The sequence below is a fragment of the Rousettus aegyptiacus genome, unplaced genomic scaffold (genome assembly GCF_014176215.1).
Source record: "Rousettus aegyptiacus isolate mRouAeg1 unplaced genomic scaffold, mRouAeg1.p scaffold_m13_p_5, whole genome shotgun sequence".
NCBI lineage: Eukaryota > Metazoa > Chordata > Mammalia > Chiroptera > Pteropodidae > Rousettus > Rousettus aegyptiacus.
In genome coordinates, this window is record NW_023416308.1 from 116,691,474 (window position 1) to 116,705,358 (window position 13,885).

The following is a 13,885-nucleotide window of genomic DNA, read 5'->3' on the forward strand; positions in this document are numbered from 1 at the left end:
TTAAGATTAAAATTGCATTTAATTCATAGATTTAAGAAAAACAACCCCAGACATCCAGGAGCTGGACTTGATGTTCTGTTGAACATGAACAATTTCACAGAACATTATCAGACAAGGTCACTCTGTGACATCATGCGGGATCGAGGCAAAAACAAGGTCACTCTGTAATCATGCGAACACGGACAAAGGCAGAAACATTGTCCAAACCACAAAAATGATAAACATCCCTCTATCTTGGATATGCGACTGTTGCTTCTTTACCAATTAGCCTCTAATTAAGATTTGTTAACATTATCCCATCATAGAAATACTCCCACTTCCTGACAGCATCCAATCTAGAGGAAAGGGCTGCTTCCTTAAACCCTCTCCCAAATCACTTAACACAAGTGCAAATCCTAAAAATCCTTCCTAGCACCCTCTTACTGAGATGCCCCACAGCAGAAGAATAATAAACCCATTTGTTCAGCTACAGATGTGTTCCTGGTGGTCTTTGGCTGGAGGGTATTGAGAGATTAGAGTTTTCGTTTAGTTTTTTATCAGGATACATTCTTCCATTTATGCATGTCTTTTGTCTAGCTGTACAGTTGTGGATTTCTTTCTATAATAGTTATTATTTTAAAGTCTTTTTCTATCTTATATCTGTTTCTGTTACAAATTAGATCTTTTTTTCCCAATTTGATTATCTACAGCAGAGGTTGGCAAACTTCACATGTGGTCTCTATCACAATTGCTCAACTTCGACATTGTAGCATGGAAACAGCCACAGACAATATGTAAAAGAACGAGCACGGCTGTGTTCCAATAAAACTTTATTGGCAAATACAGGCAGTGGGCTGGATTTGGCCTGCAGGCCAGTTTTTGGAACAGTTGTTGATCTTTACATGTTAATTTTTAAGCCATATGTCTACTGAATTCTTTCATTATCCTTAATAGCTTTCATTTAATTTTCTTGGCTCTTCCAGAATTAGTCATCTGGCTTCCAAATAATGCTTTTGCCTTCTCATTACATTTTGTAATTTTTTTTTCTTTTCTAGCACTTTCAGAGAAAGATCTCAAATGTTACTGGTATCAATAGACATGGTTCTGTTTTCCTGAAACTTTCATGGGAACGCTTTTGGTACTTCACCGATAATCACAAAGCCACCTTTAGATTTCTTATATGTCTTGTTAAAGCTGTACCACTAATGGTTTTTTTTTTTTTATTAACTCAGAAGTAGGTGTTGGATTTTATTTTTTCTATTTTTAGTTCTGTAAGTTTCCAAGTCTAAATATTAGTGATTGCATTCCTGTAGTATTGTGTTAATTTGCCCTGTATTTCCTAGAAATTAGGTAAGGAAGCTTCGTTACCCCCCACCCCACTTTGGTGGCGGGGGCGGGGGCAGAAAGACTGCTTCAAGAGATGTGGTGTGTTTTTCCATCAGGAGGGACATAATACCTTATGTCTCTCTTTTTGTGAGGTTAGCAGCCATAAATGATCATTGCATAGACCTTTTAATTCATCGGGATTTACAAAATTCATATTCAAAGTCCACCAATTCTTCATTTACTAGATGGAATACTTCTATAATGAAAACTCCCCCCATCAACTATTTGTTTGCCCACTGGTACAGTGAATATAAGAAAGGCAAAATAATTGCTTGATACTTTCATTTCTCAGTTTTTTAAATAAGTTGTTTCTCTAGCATGTCCCTATGGTGACCTTTAAAAAATGTTAAATAATGGATTTTAATATTTCGATATTTGAGTTAATTGTGGTTATTATTATGATCATCCTGTCTTTTGCCAGTGGGAGCCTCTTCGAGTTAGCTCCTGAGTCTTTCGATGTGATCCTAGTAGTCTTTTATAGGTTTCCTTATTTTCTGGAACCACGAGATGTCTTCATGCCTGCTAACACAACATCCATCCTGTAGCCTTCCAGATGACTAATTCTGGAAGAGCCGAGAAAATTAAATAAAAGCTAATAAGGATAACGAAAGAGGAGATATTTTGACTCTCAAGTCTTATTATTTAAGAAACACTTTCTGTATGGTTACAGCTGCCTTAGATAGCAATTCCTCTGAGGGATCTGGGCAAAGTAAATTGAAAACCTTCTGGAATAGATTCACCATTCAGAATGTCATTAAGAACATTCGTGATTCAGGAGAAGAGGTCAAAATATCAGCATTAACAGGAGTTTGGAAGAAGCTGATTCCATTCCTCATGGATAACTTCGAGGGCTTCAAGACTTCAGAGGAGGAAGTAACTGCAGTAACAGGCAACTGTCTTATAGGATGAGGTATGTCCTTGTCCTAATTGTCCCCATGGATTTTAATTTATAGAGGTGACTGAGTGATGACATGGAGAAGTCAATACCATTGAAAGAAAAGTTCAATGTTCCTTACAGTTCCTGGAGAAACAAGTGGCCCTGCAAGGCCACATGGGTAAGCGCTGGAGTTGGTCAGGAGGCAGAAAGGAGGGGACGGCATAGGCCACAGCCTTTATTGGTGTTTCTCAGGGAAAAGCAAGGCAGGGCGGGGCAGTTTAGGATTGACTTATTTGAAGAATTCCAGCAGAGTTTGGGGAGCAAGGGCTGTCTGCTGTACTGCTGGTTGCTGTGGTCCACCACATACTGCAGGAGCCTGGAGCGGGAGAAGCCATGAGTGCTGTGGTTGCTTGATGCTGGAGGACCCCTGGGTACTGGAGAAGCTTCCAGAGATTGTTTAGTGAGCACATCAAGAAGAGGAAGGACAACTCCCTTCTGCAGTGGCTCCTCTGCGCCCTCTACCGACTAGGCTTAACAATGAGCCAGCAAGCAAAGAAAGATACTAAAAGGGTCCAGATTTCTTTTCACAGAGCAGGCAATGAAGAGGGAATCTGGAGCTGACGTGTACCTACATGGCCGTCAGACTACCTTATCCTATTTTCCTCTTTCCACGCTTTTAGTTCTCCCATGCTTTTAGTTCTATTCCTTCTTATCACAATATATAACATCTTTACTTAGTTATTAACCCTCTTGCCCACCTGTGTTTTAGTTTTAGATCTATATATGTTTGTCATGTCTTGGTTGAAGTGCATTCTCTATCAGACTGGCTCATGGGTGAGAATGTACTTGTTGAAAAACTGTTCCTATAGCCTTGATACTTAAAGGACGATTTGTGTAGATATAAAAACCTAGGTTTACACTTTCAAAAGCATAATGTTAAAAAATGCTCCTCCAGCGTTATCTTGCTTTGTCTGTGGCCATTATAATTTGTTTGCCTTGTAAGTTATTTGATCTTTCTGCCTAGACATTTTGGGGATTTTTTTGAAAAAAAAATCTTTGAAGTCTTATGATTTTATGAGATTATATCTCAAAGTTGACTATTCTGTATTAATTTTCCAAGATACCCAGCAAGCCCTTTGAAGGTGATTTTTTTTTTTCCTAGAAACTTTTCTTAGATTACAGTATTAAATACCAGTGGTGGTTCACTGTTTAGTTTTTCTTTAGAGACCCAATAATACAACTGTGATTCCTTCTTTGACTATCTCGTTTTCATTACTTTGTCGTGATCCCTTCTACTTCTTTGTCTCATTTTCATTCTGATTGTTCTTGTGTCTTCCTTCAATGTCCCTTATTATATTTTTTGACACTATTCTTCCTTGGGTATCTTGTAATGATCTTTATTTCCAGATAATTTTGTGTTTATTTCTTGAGTTCAATGAACTCTCTTCATTTCTTCCTGGGTTTTGCCTACTTCTGATCTTTTTAAATTGCCTATTTCTGATCTTTTTAAATCTCTCATCTAAGGTGGTTTTGCTTATCTTCACATGCTTGTTTTGAGTATATTTCGTTCTGTTTACTGTTGTATTACAGCTTTCTTCTGTTTCCTGGCTGTTTTTCTAGAGTAGTGTGACTTTTCTTTGTTTGGTATGTGATGAAATTCCTTTTCTGATATCTTGCAATAACTCTGTGTGAACCTGTTAATTTTCATCTTGTTCATTTCTCTGGTGTTGAGTGTTGTATAAGATCCCTGTTTGATGTGCCCTCTTCTGTCAACACAGCAAAGTCCAGATACTTTAATGGGTTTGTTGTTTGTTTGACTGTTTGTTTGTTTGGGGGGGGCGGTAGTTATAGATCCTCTGATTTTGTTTTGTCTTCAGAACAATGAAATTTCTCCATTTACTTCCCCTTTCACGTCCAAATGACAAAGGGCACTTCTTCCTTCCTTTTTCCATTTTTCATTTCCCCAGAATCTGTGTTTCAAAGGCTGCCCCTTCGATTCACACATATAACCTAAAAATCCCGTACCTCTAGCCCAAGCCCTAAGCTCCCAGGCAATTTAAATTTTTTTTTCAAACTTAGGGTGGACTCAGTCTTCCTGGTGCCATTTTAGATCAAGCGTATTCTCCTCTTTTCTCTCCCATTATTCCCAGAGCCCGTCTTTGCTTGCCCGGAGCCCATGGTAGGGTACGGCTGGGACCAGAGGGATGGCTGTCATTTGCTATTTATGTTACTTACAGTTATTGACATTCTCTGCTTGCAAGTTAGGCCGAGGGCTTGGTTTTATGTAGTTTTATCTTTTTCTGTTTCCCGAGGGGAGATGGGGCCCTGCGCCGCCACCATCGTCTTCGGCTACCCTAGAAGTCTCTCACTGAGTGCTGGCTTCCCGTCCGTCCAGCTTCGGGCTCTGCTTATTTAGTCCTTAGTCCCCAGGAGAGAATGCAGTGGTCTTTCGGAACTGGAAGTGAAGCCCGCCACCTGGTCAGTTGGCCATCTTCATGCATCGGAACAAAATTCTTTGTCCTAAAAGGGTGATTGATCCTGATTGTCAAGGAGGAAATTGTTGCTGCCACATGACAGAGATAGAGAGGGGTGTCACACCTGGGAGAGTCCCCAGGACACCTCCAAAGACCGCCAGGCCCAGTGATAATGTTCATGAAAAACTAGAGACTCAATACAAGTAGGATTACCAAGGACTCAGGAATGAAGGTCACCCCACTAAGTAAAGATCTGTAAAGGCCAAAGGAACATGGAACGGGGTAGTGAGACAAATAAGTGCATGTTATATACCCTCCTAGGGCTGACAGATAAAACTCGGGATGCCCGGTTATATCTGAATTTCAGAGAAACAACTCATTTTCTTTATACAACCTATGCAATGTTTGGGACATACTTATACCAAAAAATGAGTTGTTCCTCTGCAATTCAAATTAAACTGAACATACTGTGTGATTATTTTTATTTGCTAGAGCTGGAGCCCCTAATTATTGCCTTGTGACTTGTTGCACAATAATTTCTCTCTTGTAAGTAAAATACAGCTCAAGCAATATCCTTCCCCATGTTTTCCTCTTGTTTCACATAAAGTGGGTGTTACTGATGATTAACTTCATAACCCAGGGCATTTGTTATAGTGTATCAAGGTGAGATTATGACTAAACTCTTCCGCATGTCCTCCGCATCATACGCTTTCCCAACCGCCACAGCAGGGTACAAGGGCCTGGAAAGTGCGGGCTGGCAATGAAATGATTTGCCCCAGAACCAACACCCTTCGTACCTTGTTAGCTAGAGCTGGCCCCGTGGTTAGGCCTAACCTCCTGGAGGCAGGGAAGGGTTCGAGCATGTCTGAAGTGGAGAACCGGCAACTGGCGAACACTGGTAAGGTCCACACAGGTGGACAGTGACTGAGGGGGCTTTGGGTCTCCCTTTTCGGGGAAGTTGAGGTTGTGCGGGAGATAGTTATGCAGGAGCATGTTGTTACGATCTTTGGGAAGTTTAAGTCCGAGCAGAGGTATGTGGATACTGAGTGTGCAAAGGGGGTAGACCGTGGGGGACGGCACGGGCTGGCTCGCCCGGTGTCCACCCCCACCCACCTCCTGGAACGCCTTTGCATACTGAGAGGATGCAAAGCTAAAAACTGTAATTACTCTGACATCTCTTAGTCAAACTTCACACGTGCATGCGCTACAATCAACAATTCTGCTCCTGGTATGTATTCCAGGGAAACCGTCACAGAGATCCGTGAGAATGTCCATTGTGACACACCTGTGGTGGTGGGGCTGGATGGGGGCGCACTGGAGGTCACCTGGTGCCCAGCTCTGGAGGAATGGGGGTGGATGCAACGGTATGGATGGACAGAAAGACAGACGAAAGGATGGCTGGTGAGTCTTTATATGAGTCAATTATCGTAATCTTAGGTGAAAGATGAACACCATCTTCTGCATCAGAGGTAACGAAAACAAAAACCAAGCACATTTCCTGACTCCTTTGCCACAAGAAGTCTGTCTGCATGAGAAACACATTCCACGCATTAGATGCGCTTTGAATGATGTGGACAGAAGAAACAAGGCCAAGGCCATCTGCCGGTCGTGGACCGTGGAAAGGTCAGTCTCTCTGCGGCAGTGTCAGCTCCTTGGCTTTGCAGGGCTCAAGAGGCAGTGGTGGCAGCCCCCGCCCCACGCTCCAGGGCCTGGGCCCACCCTCCTGGGTGCTGAGAGGAGCTGGACTGCAGGCAAGATGGTGCGTTCTGGAACTCAACAGTCCCAGTGGTGGCCTGCAGCATCATTTTCCAGCCTTCCTAGAGATTTTTTCAGGACCTGATTCTATCTTAAATCCCTTTCTGCCGCAAACAGCTGGAGAAGTTTCCGCTTCCTGGAACCGAACCCTTCCTGATGTGGCTGGCGACGGCTTGCCCAGATCACACAGCAGATTATTGCTGGAGCTCGAGCTTGGGGCAGGCCTCCCGATCTGCCACCGCCCCACCTGTCCCGGGCCCTTTCCTCTCCTAGCGCGCCCATCAGGAGGGACAAGACGGGCCCAGGGGAACCCGAAGGCGGGGAGCCCAGGAGACAGGGGCAGCAGCAGAGGCTCTTACCCCAGCACAGCAAGGCCTGACCCTCTGTGGTCATTCTCCACCCAGCACTGCTGACTGCTGCGCCTGCAGCCTCCTGGGGGCTGGCCCCAGGAGAGGGAGTGGGGACTCTGTGTCCCTGTGGCCCGTGCAAAGCATTGCTCTGACGGTGTGGTAACAGAAACCTGCCCCAGGATGACAAAACACGATCATCAACCACCTGCACGACCATAGGAAAATCACTCAACCCCTGTCGCCTACAGATGTCCTCAACCGCGGGGCCCTGCCAAGCTGTCGCAAGGGTGAAATGAGGCAACATATGTGGAAAACACTGGCTCGGTGCCTGGCAGCAAAGCTGGCCTCGATACATCAACACCCGAAGAGTCTTATCTATTTTGAATAAGAACTAGGGATGCCGGTTCTTACCTGGGAAGATTTCTAGGTCCACAGGTGGATTCCTAGAGGATGGGGTGAGAAAAGCCAGCTTAGTTTTAGCCCAGATCATAGGGGCGCTTCTCTCAGCCCCGAACTGTCCTGTGTCCTCCCTAGAGCTGACTCCAATCCACACAGCCTGGGGAGGCCCCCCCCCTCGCCCCAGGGCTGCTGCAGCCTCCTCTCCTTCCCTGTTTCTCACCACCAGCCCATCATCCCATCCAGCCTGAGATTCGAGGTAAACCTCGGGTGTTAGAAAGCACTGGGCCACACGTCAGGAGGCCCAAACCCAGCTCCAAGCTCGTTCCTAAATTGTTGGGTGGTTTGGGCAGGGCCAGACCCTCTCTTGAAAGCAGAGATGAAGATGTTTTTTAATCCTGCCTCCTGGGCAGGGATTCTGGAGAATCACAGCCTGTTTTGGCAGGAAGGAACTTTGGAGCCCTGCAGTCTGGGGGTTCCTTGTCTGGAAGCTTTGTTGAAGCTCTGGACCCCCATCCCAGTAGTTCTGACCCCGATCGGGAGCCAGAAGAAAACAAAGCAGTGAGGGGCATTGGCGAGTGTAGGTTTTTAAAGGAGCCACAGGACTGGGTTCTGGCCCCCAGCAATCCCTTAGGCCAGACCCTGCAAAGGCCACAGTCCTGTTTCCACCTGCTGTGCCCAACCTCAGGGCTCAGACAGCAGTTGACAACCGGCGGAGGTAGTCCCCCACCAGAGGCAGCACGGCCCAGTCATCTGTCCGCAGGACCACGGGCACGCCGTCCGCCTGGGCTGCCTCCAGCCTCAGCAGCAGCTTCGAGTCTGGAGGGAGGCGGATGGCTATGTGGTAGCTAGTGGGAGGCTGGGCCGCCACCACGAAAGGCTCCAGATGGCGGGACACCAAGGCCTCCAGCCCCTCTGGCTGAAGAGGGCACCACAGGCGACTCTCGGTGCCCTTTGGCAGGCAGGAGTCCCAGAGTTCCTCAAAGAATGTCAGCCTGGCCCCCTCGGGGGGCTGGGGAAAAGGCAGGAAGAGGTCGGCAAAGTTCACAGGCAGGGGTGGCAGGCGTGCATAGCACGTGAGGCCACCGGCTGTGGTGTACAGGGCCTGGATATCCAGCTGCGTGGGGGCTGGGCGGCGGGGCTGCAGGGGCAGGAGCAGAGGGCGGGCGGGGCGTCTAGGGCACAGGCAAGGGACATGGACAGCGTCCAGGGGTGCGTACAGTTGTCCTTGCACATGGAAGCGCAGCTCCAGAGAGTACACCGGCTCCAGCACCTCCACCTGGAGCTGCAGCACGGGGGCCGGGCCCTCGGCTCTGCATGGCCCCACGCTCAGCCGGATCGGGGCTGGTGCCTCCTGCACCATCAGCGCTGCGGCAAAACCCTGGTTCTCGGCCACCAGTGAAGAGGCCAGTGCAGGTGCAGCGAGTGAGGGACCCAGGGCTACCCCCAGCTTGGGCTCTGACAGGTGGCCCAGGAGGATGTAGTAGAGGCGGGCGTGGTCCCGCCCATCAGGGTCCCCCAGCTGCCTGGCCAGTGCTTGCAGCAAGTCAGCCAGGCCTCCCCCAACACCCGCCCGAAGCAGGGCCCGGCAGACCTGCAACAGGGCCTGCTGGAGGCCCCAGTCCGTGCAGTAGGCAGCTGCAGCCTGTAGGAAGCGAAGGGTTTCAGGCTGGGCATCCTGGTCTGCCACCTTTGCCAACATTTGCAGGTGCCAACGAAGGGCTTCGTCCTTGCCTGACCTGGACACCAAGTCTTGTCGCAACACCACCCTCAGGGGCTCCCCCAGCTCAGAGCCCACCTGGTCCAAGAGGTCAACAAAATGGGGAGCCAGCGCAGGCCGGGCCCGGTACAGTTGGGCCAGTCCATGAGTCAATGGTGCCAACGCTGCAGGTTGCCCAGACAGGCAGCGAGCAACTAGGTATGAGGCCTGGAAGCAAAGTGTGGCCAAGGCCCGGGGGCCCCCACTCAGGGCTGCCCTCTGCCACAGGCCGGCCAGCAGTTCCTCCAGGTAGCGCCGGGGCCCCTGACCCTGGCCTTTCTCCTCCTCGTCTCCGTCTTCGGCACAGAGCAGGCACAGCAGATGCAGGCGGGCCAGGAGGGCCATGGGGTCGTGCTGGAGACTGGGTAGGAGGCCACAGCACAGCTGGGGCTCTAACAGCAGCGGGGCAGCCTCCTCGCCTGCAGGGCCCAGCGGGCAATTCTCAGGGAAGCTCAGGAGGCAGTGCAGGTAGAAGAGCTGGGCGGGCAGGGGCAGGGCTGGGTGCTGGGCGGCCACGGTGAGCCGGCGGAGCAGCAAGGCCTCGTCCTGGGCCGTGAACAGTGCCTCGCCGAAGGCCGCCTTGAGAGCCAGAACGGCGTGCAGCAGCGTCAGCTGCGCTGTGCCCAGCAGCCGTACCAGCTGCGGCTTGAAGAGCACTGGTGGCTGTCCCCGCAGACCCCGCAGGGCCCAGCCCAGCAGCCAAAGAAGCTGGGCCTGAGCCACAGGAGTGAGCAGGTAGGAGGTGTCTAGAAGCTGGGCCACCGCAGCCCGAAGCTCCCTGGCCTCCTCAGGACTGGGCTCTAGTGCCGAAAGGCCACCTTCCTCCTCAGCTGCTGGCCAGCTGGGCGCTTGGGGCTGAAGGTGGGCATCACCCTCTTCAGCTAGTGTCCAGTCCCAGGGGCCACTCCCAGTGGGAGAGACCCTGGCTGTGAACAGGCCCTGCCCGCTGGCCCTGGCCCTAGCCTTAGCCTGTATCACCAAGGAATTGCGAAGGGCAAGTGCCAACAGCAGGCTGAGCGGCTGGACCTGCCCCACCGGGCCCTCCTGCCCCAGCAGACTCCGCAGCAGCCCCAGGCAGCCCCCCAGCAGCCCCGGCTTGCAGCTCTCCAGCTCCCGCAGGCACTCGCACGCTGTGGCCTGCAGGGAGCGCTGTTCCCAGGAAGGGCCAAGGCGTGGCCCCAGATCGCCGCTGGCAGCCAAGCCAAGCAGTAGTGGCAGGAGCCGGAGAGAGGCTCCCGAGGTGGGGCCCAACACGTCTCCTGCCACCAGGGTTGTGGTGGCCGCCAGCAACAGGGGCCGCCGCAGAGCTGAGGGCCGTGGGGGTAAAGAGTCCAGGGTGTCCAAGAGGAAGGTGGCGGCTGCCTCGGCTGCAGGCGCGTCCGGCCACAGCTGGGCTGGGTACTCCAAGCTCAGGGCCAGCAAGGAAACCTGGAGGTCGGGGGTTTGGGTGGGAATTACGAAGATGAGGCTCAGGGCGCAATGGGTGGAGGTGGCCTTATGGGCCAGGGCAAGGGGCGCGTGCAAAGGCCTACCTTGGTCTGTTCACTCAGCTTTTCACTCCTCAGGTCGCTCAGCAGGTCGCGACCCAGATCCTCACCCTCAGGACCTGCCATGAAGGCGGACGGGCTGGCCCGGAAGGCGCCCAAGCGCTGGGCCCAGGTTTCCCGGCTCAAAGGCCCCATGGTCAGGCGCTCAGGTCCTGCAGCAGCAGCGAACGGCGATCAGGTGGAGTCCCGTGGCCGCCAGAGGGCGCCCGAGCCCCTGCGCCAACCCGAAAGGGCCACCGTTAGCCCAGGGCCCCTAGCAGAGCCCAGCCACCCTCGGCCACGCGCACACGCCAAGGGACCCCGCGCCCGGGTCCCGAGATGAAACAAAGGTTTCGAGGGTGACGCTGGGATGGGTCTCCAAGGTCCCCGCGGGGAGGGAACGCCGGCGAGCAGGGGCCGGGGCGCCGGCAGGCCGCTGGCGCAGGATGCGTGCCGAGAACTCATTAGGCCGCTCGCCCGCGGCCGGCACCGAAACCACAGCACCGCCCCGGCCGCCGGCGCCCGTGGTAACGGGCCGGCCGCGCTCACCTCGCCTGACTCAGCTGCGGGCGGAGACGGCCGGCAGGCTCCTTCCGGACGGGCGGGGCCGGGCGCACGGCGCGTGGGCGGCCGGGACGGGGCGGACCCCGCTCGGGGCGGGGCAGTAACGGGGTCCCCGCCTCCCCCTCCCGCCCGGCCGGCAGGTGCCGACTCGTCGGTTTCGCTGGAGCTGAGTAACTGTCCTGCTGCGCGCAGGCCCCCCTTCCCCGAAACCGCCGCAGGCCCGGGCTGGGGCGGTGGAGTTGGGTGGCCCCGGCTCCCGGATGCTGGGGTTCCCCCGCGCGCGGGCTTCGTTCCCAGGGCCAGCGGGTGGACGCGCCCGCTGGGCGGGCGAGAAAGGCAACCGGCGCTCCCCCTCCCCGCGCCGGCGCCCGGGCACACCGCACCCTGCGGCCGCCGCGCTTGGCCCTAGGCGTGGCGTGCGGTGTGGGTCTTCGCGCTCGCAGGGCGGCCGCTGGGGGGTGTGCAAGGTGCGGTCCCAGCGCTGCTCGCGCAGGAAGTGCGCGCCGCGGCCCCGCAGAACCGGTCGGGCGGGCGCGTTAGGGCTTGGCTTCGCTTCTCCGACGCCGGCCGGGGGGGGGCGGGAGTGCACCCGTTCGGCTTGGGGTCGCGGCAGACGGAAGCTGCTGACCCTTGCCAGAGGCGTTGCCGATGACCGGCCAGGGTCGCGCGGCAGCCAGGCTGGGGTAAAGCTTGCGGAGCAAGCCCATAAACCGCGAGGAGGCTGCAAAACAACGGAATGTAGACGTGCGGACTGGCAGGGCCCGGCGTGTCACGGATCTCATGGCAGGGCACGCCTAGCACCCGCTGGGAAACCGAAGACCTGGGGCCAAGCAGTGGCGAACCGAGCACCCTTGACTTCCAGAGGGTCAGGGTTTTCGGGGGCACCCAGGAAGCTGGGCCAGGGGCTTACCCAGTAGCCTCTCCAAGGCCCGGACCCAGGCTTCTGATGACCCACTGACCACGTTTCCAGGGCACATAACTGCAGGCGTCCAGACCCCACAGCCCACCGGCCCGGCCTGACTAACGCCTCTGGCTCTAATTAGCCTGCTTTGAAGATGAAACAGACCTGAGCCCCCATGCTAGTAGCTGCCAACTAGTTTCTCTCCTTCCTCCAGGCTTCACAGGCTCCTCCCTTCCTACCCCATTCTGCTGCCCTCCAGATGGGAGGTGATAGGAAGTGGCGGGGTAGCTGGAAAAGAGGCTCTCTGCGTGCCAGGAGGATGGAGACAAGGATCCACCCCAAGAGACAGGTCCAGCTGGAAAGCCCAGTCCCAGCTCCTCTGGGCCTTGGCTCCACAACTGACTCACAGGCGGCAGCCCTAAACCACTTCCCTCTAGGTACCTCAGTTTCCCCATCTATAAAATGGGAGTGATGACTCCTGCCCAAGAGGCTGTGGGGTGGGGCGGCCTGGCTAATTAAACCTAAGATGAAAGAGGCCAGGATGAGAGCAGCCCTGGGAGGGGAACAAGGAGTCTGTCTGGTTTCCCCCGTCTGAGGCCCAGAGGGTGCTGATAACTGCACGTCCCCAGCCCTCAGCACTCACAGGGAGGGAGGCATGATTATTAAACCCCTTTTTACAGTTGAGAAGACAGGCTTCAAAGGGTCAGGAAATCCGATGCTGGCTCCAGCCTCTGCTCAGCCTCTGACAGCTGCCAGCCTGAATCTAGGCTCCTTGGGGCCTGGGGTCTGAAGGGAGGGTACCTACATGTGATGCCCGATATTGTGGTAGGTGCATCCACAAGGACTCACAGGCTCATGGCAACTTTGGTACCATGAACAGTTGGGGAAAGAAAGGCCCAGAGAGGTACAGTCACTTGCCCAAAGTCACAGAGCTCCTAGGTGGTAGAGCTTGGACTTTAGCAAACAGCCTCTCGCTGCCCCCGACTTGGCCCTCCACCCCACCAGCTGGCCTCAGCCCACTTGGGTATCCAGATCTTGGCATAAGCCACGCCCCCACCTGTGTTCCCTGCTCCCCAGTGGGAGTGTGGTGCTGGTCTGTCCCTGGCATAGTCCAGGCATAGAATTAAGCTCATCCCACCAGCACTGAGGGCATGCATGGTCCCTCAATCCGCAGTCAGCAGGCCTGCCCCTGAAGGTGACCTCTGAGAGAGGGGCCAGGTATGGGCCTCAGCCAGGTGGCTGAGCAGGGAACTCTCCACTTGATACTCACACCTCATTCTTTTTCTTCCTGCTCCGTCTCCATCCTCCCCAGTGTAGCCCGGCTGCAGGGAGACACTAGACACAAAGCTTAGAAAAAGGAAAGACAGTTTCCCAAGGGGTCCTGAGCCTCAGTTTTCTCACCTGTAAAATGGGGGATGGGATCGACCCATCCTCACAGCACTGAGTACTGGGGATACAGGGGTGTCTTAATAAGAACATATCAATTGGCAAAACCGCAGCGAGAAAGCAGAGCAGTGGGCGCCAGGGGTCGGGAGGAAGGGGGAGTGGCTGCTAATGGGTACAGGGTTTCATTTGGGGTGATGGTTTGCACAACTCCGTGAAGACAGTAAAACCACTGAATTGTATACCATAAAGGATGCGTTTTATGGTATACGAATTATATCTCAATAAAGCGACCAACGTGGTATTAAAAGAGGTCTCTCGTGTTCAGAACCTACACAGTAGGAGAGGGCGACAGGCAACAAATAAGACAAATGAAAATTTCACAGAGTAAAAGATGCTGCAAAGAAAACAGAATAAGTAACAGGAAAGAGGTGACTGGGGGGACAAGGATTTAGCCGAGGTGATCAGAAGCCTCTCAGAAAAGGGAACATTTGGCTGAAACCTGAGTGACAAGAGGCAGTCAGCCACCAATTAG

The 13,885-nt window shown here is 53.2% G+C and overlaps 1 protein-coding gene across 5 annotated transcripts in view; it reads right to left on the minus strand.

Moving 5' to 3' along the window:
* Positions 1 to 13,885, minus strand: part of AP5B1 (adaptor related protein complex 5 subunit beta 1) — an 18,777-nt gene continuing 4,892 nt past the window's right edge. Inside the window, exons 1-4 of one of the 5 annotated variants that reach the window (XM_016119406.2) lie at positions 10,509 to 11,034; positions 8,812 to 10,404; positions 7,233 to 7,264; positions 1 to 6,991 (exon numbers count right to left, since the gene is read on the minus strand). In XM_016119406.2, coding sequence (XP_015974892.2) covers positions 6,559 to 6,991; positions 7,233 to 7,264; positions 8,812 to 10,404; positions 10,509 to 10,658 — 2,208 coding nt within the window. In that variant the 5' untranslated portion in view covers positions 10,659 to 11,034 and the 3' untranslated portion in view covers positions 1 to 6,558. The other 4 variants (XM_016119404.2, XM_016119403.2, XM_016119402.2 and 1 more) reach the window with 4 other exon arrangements.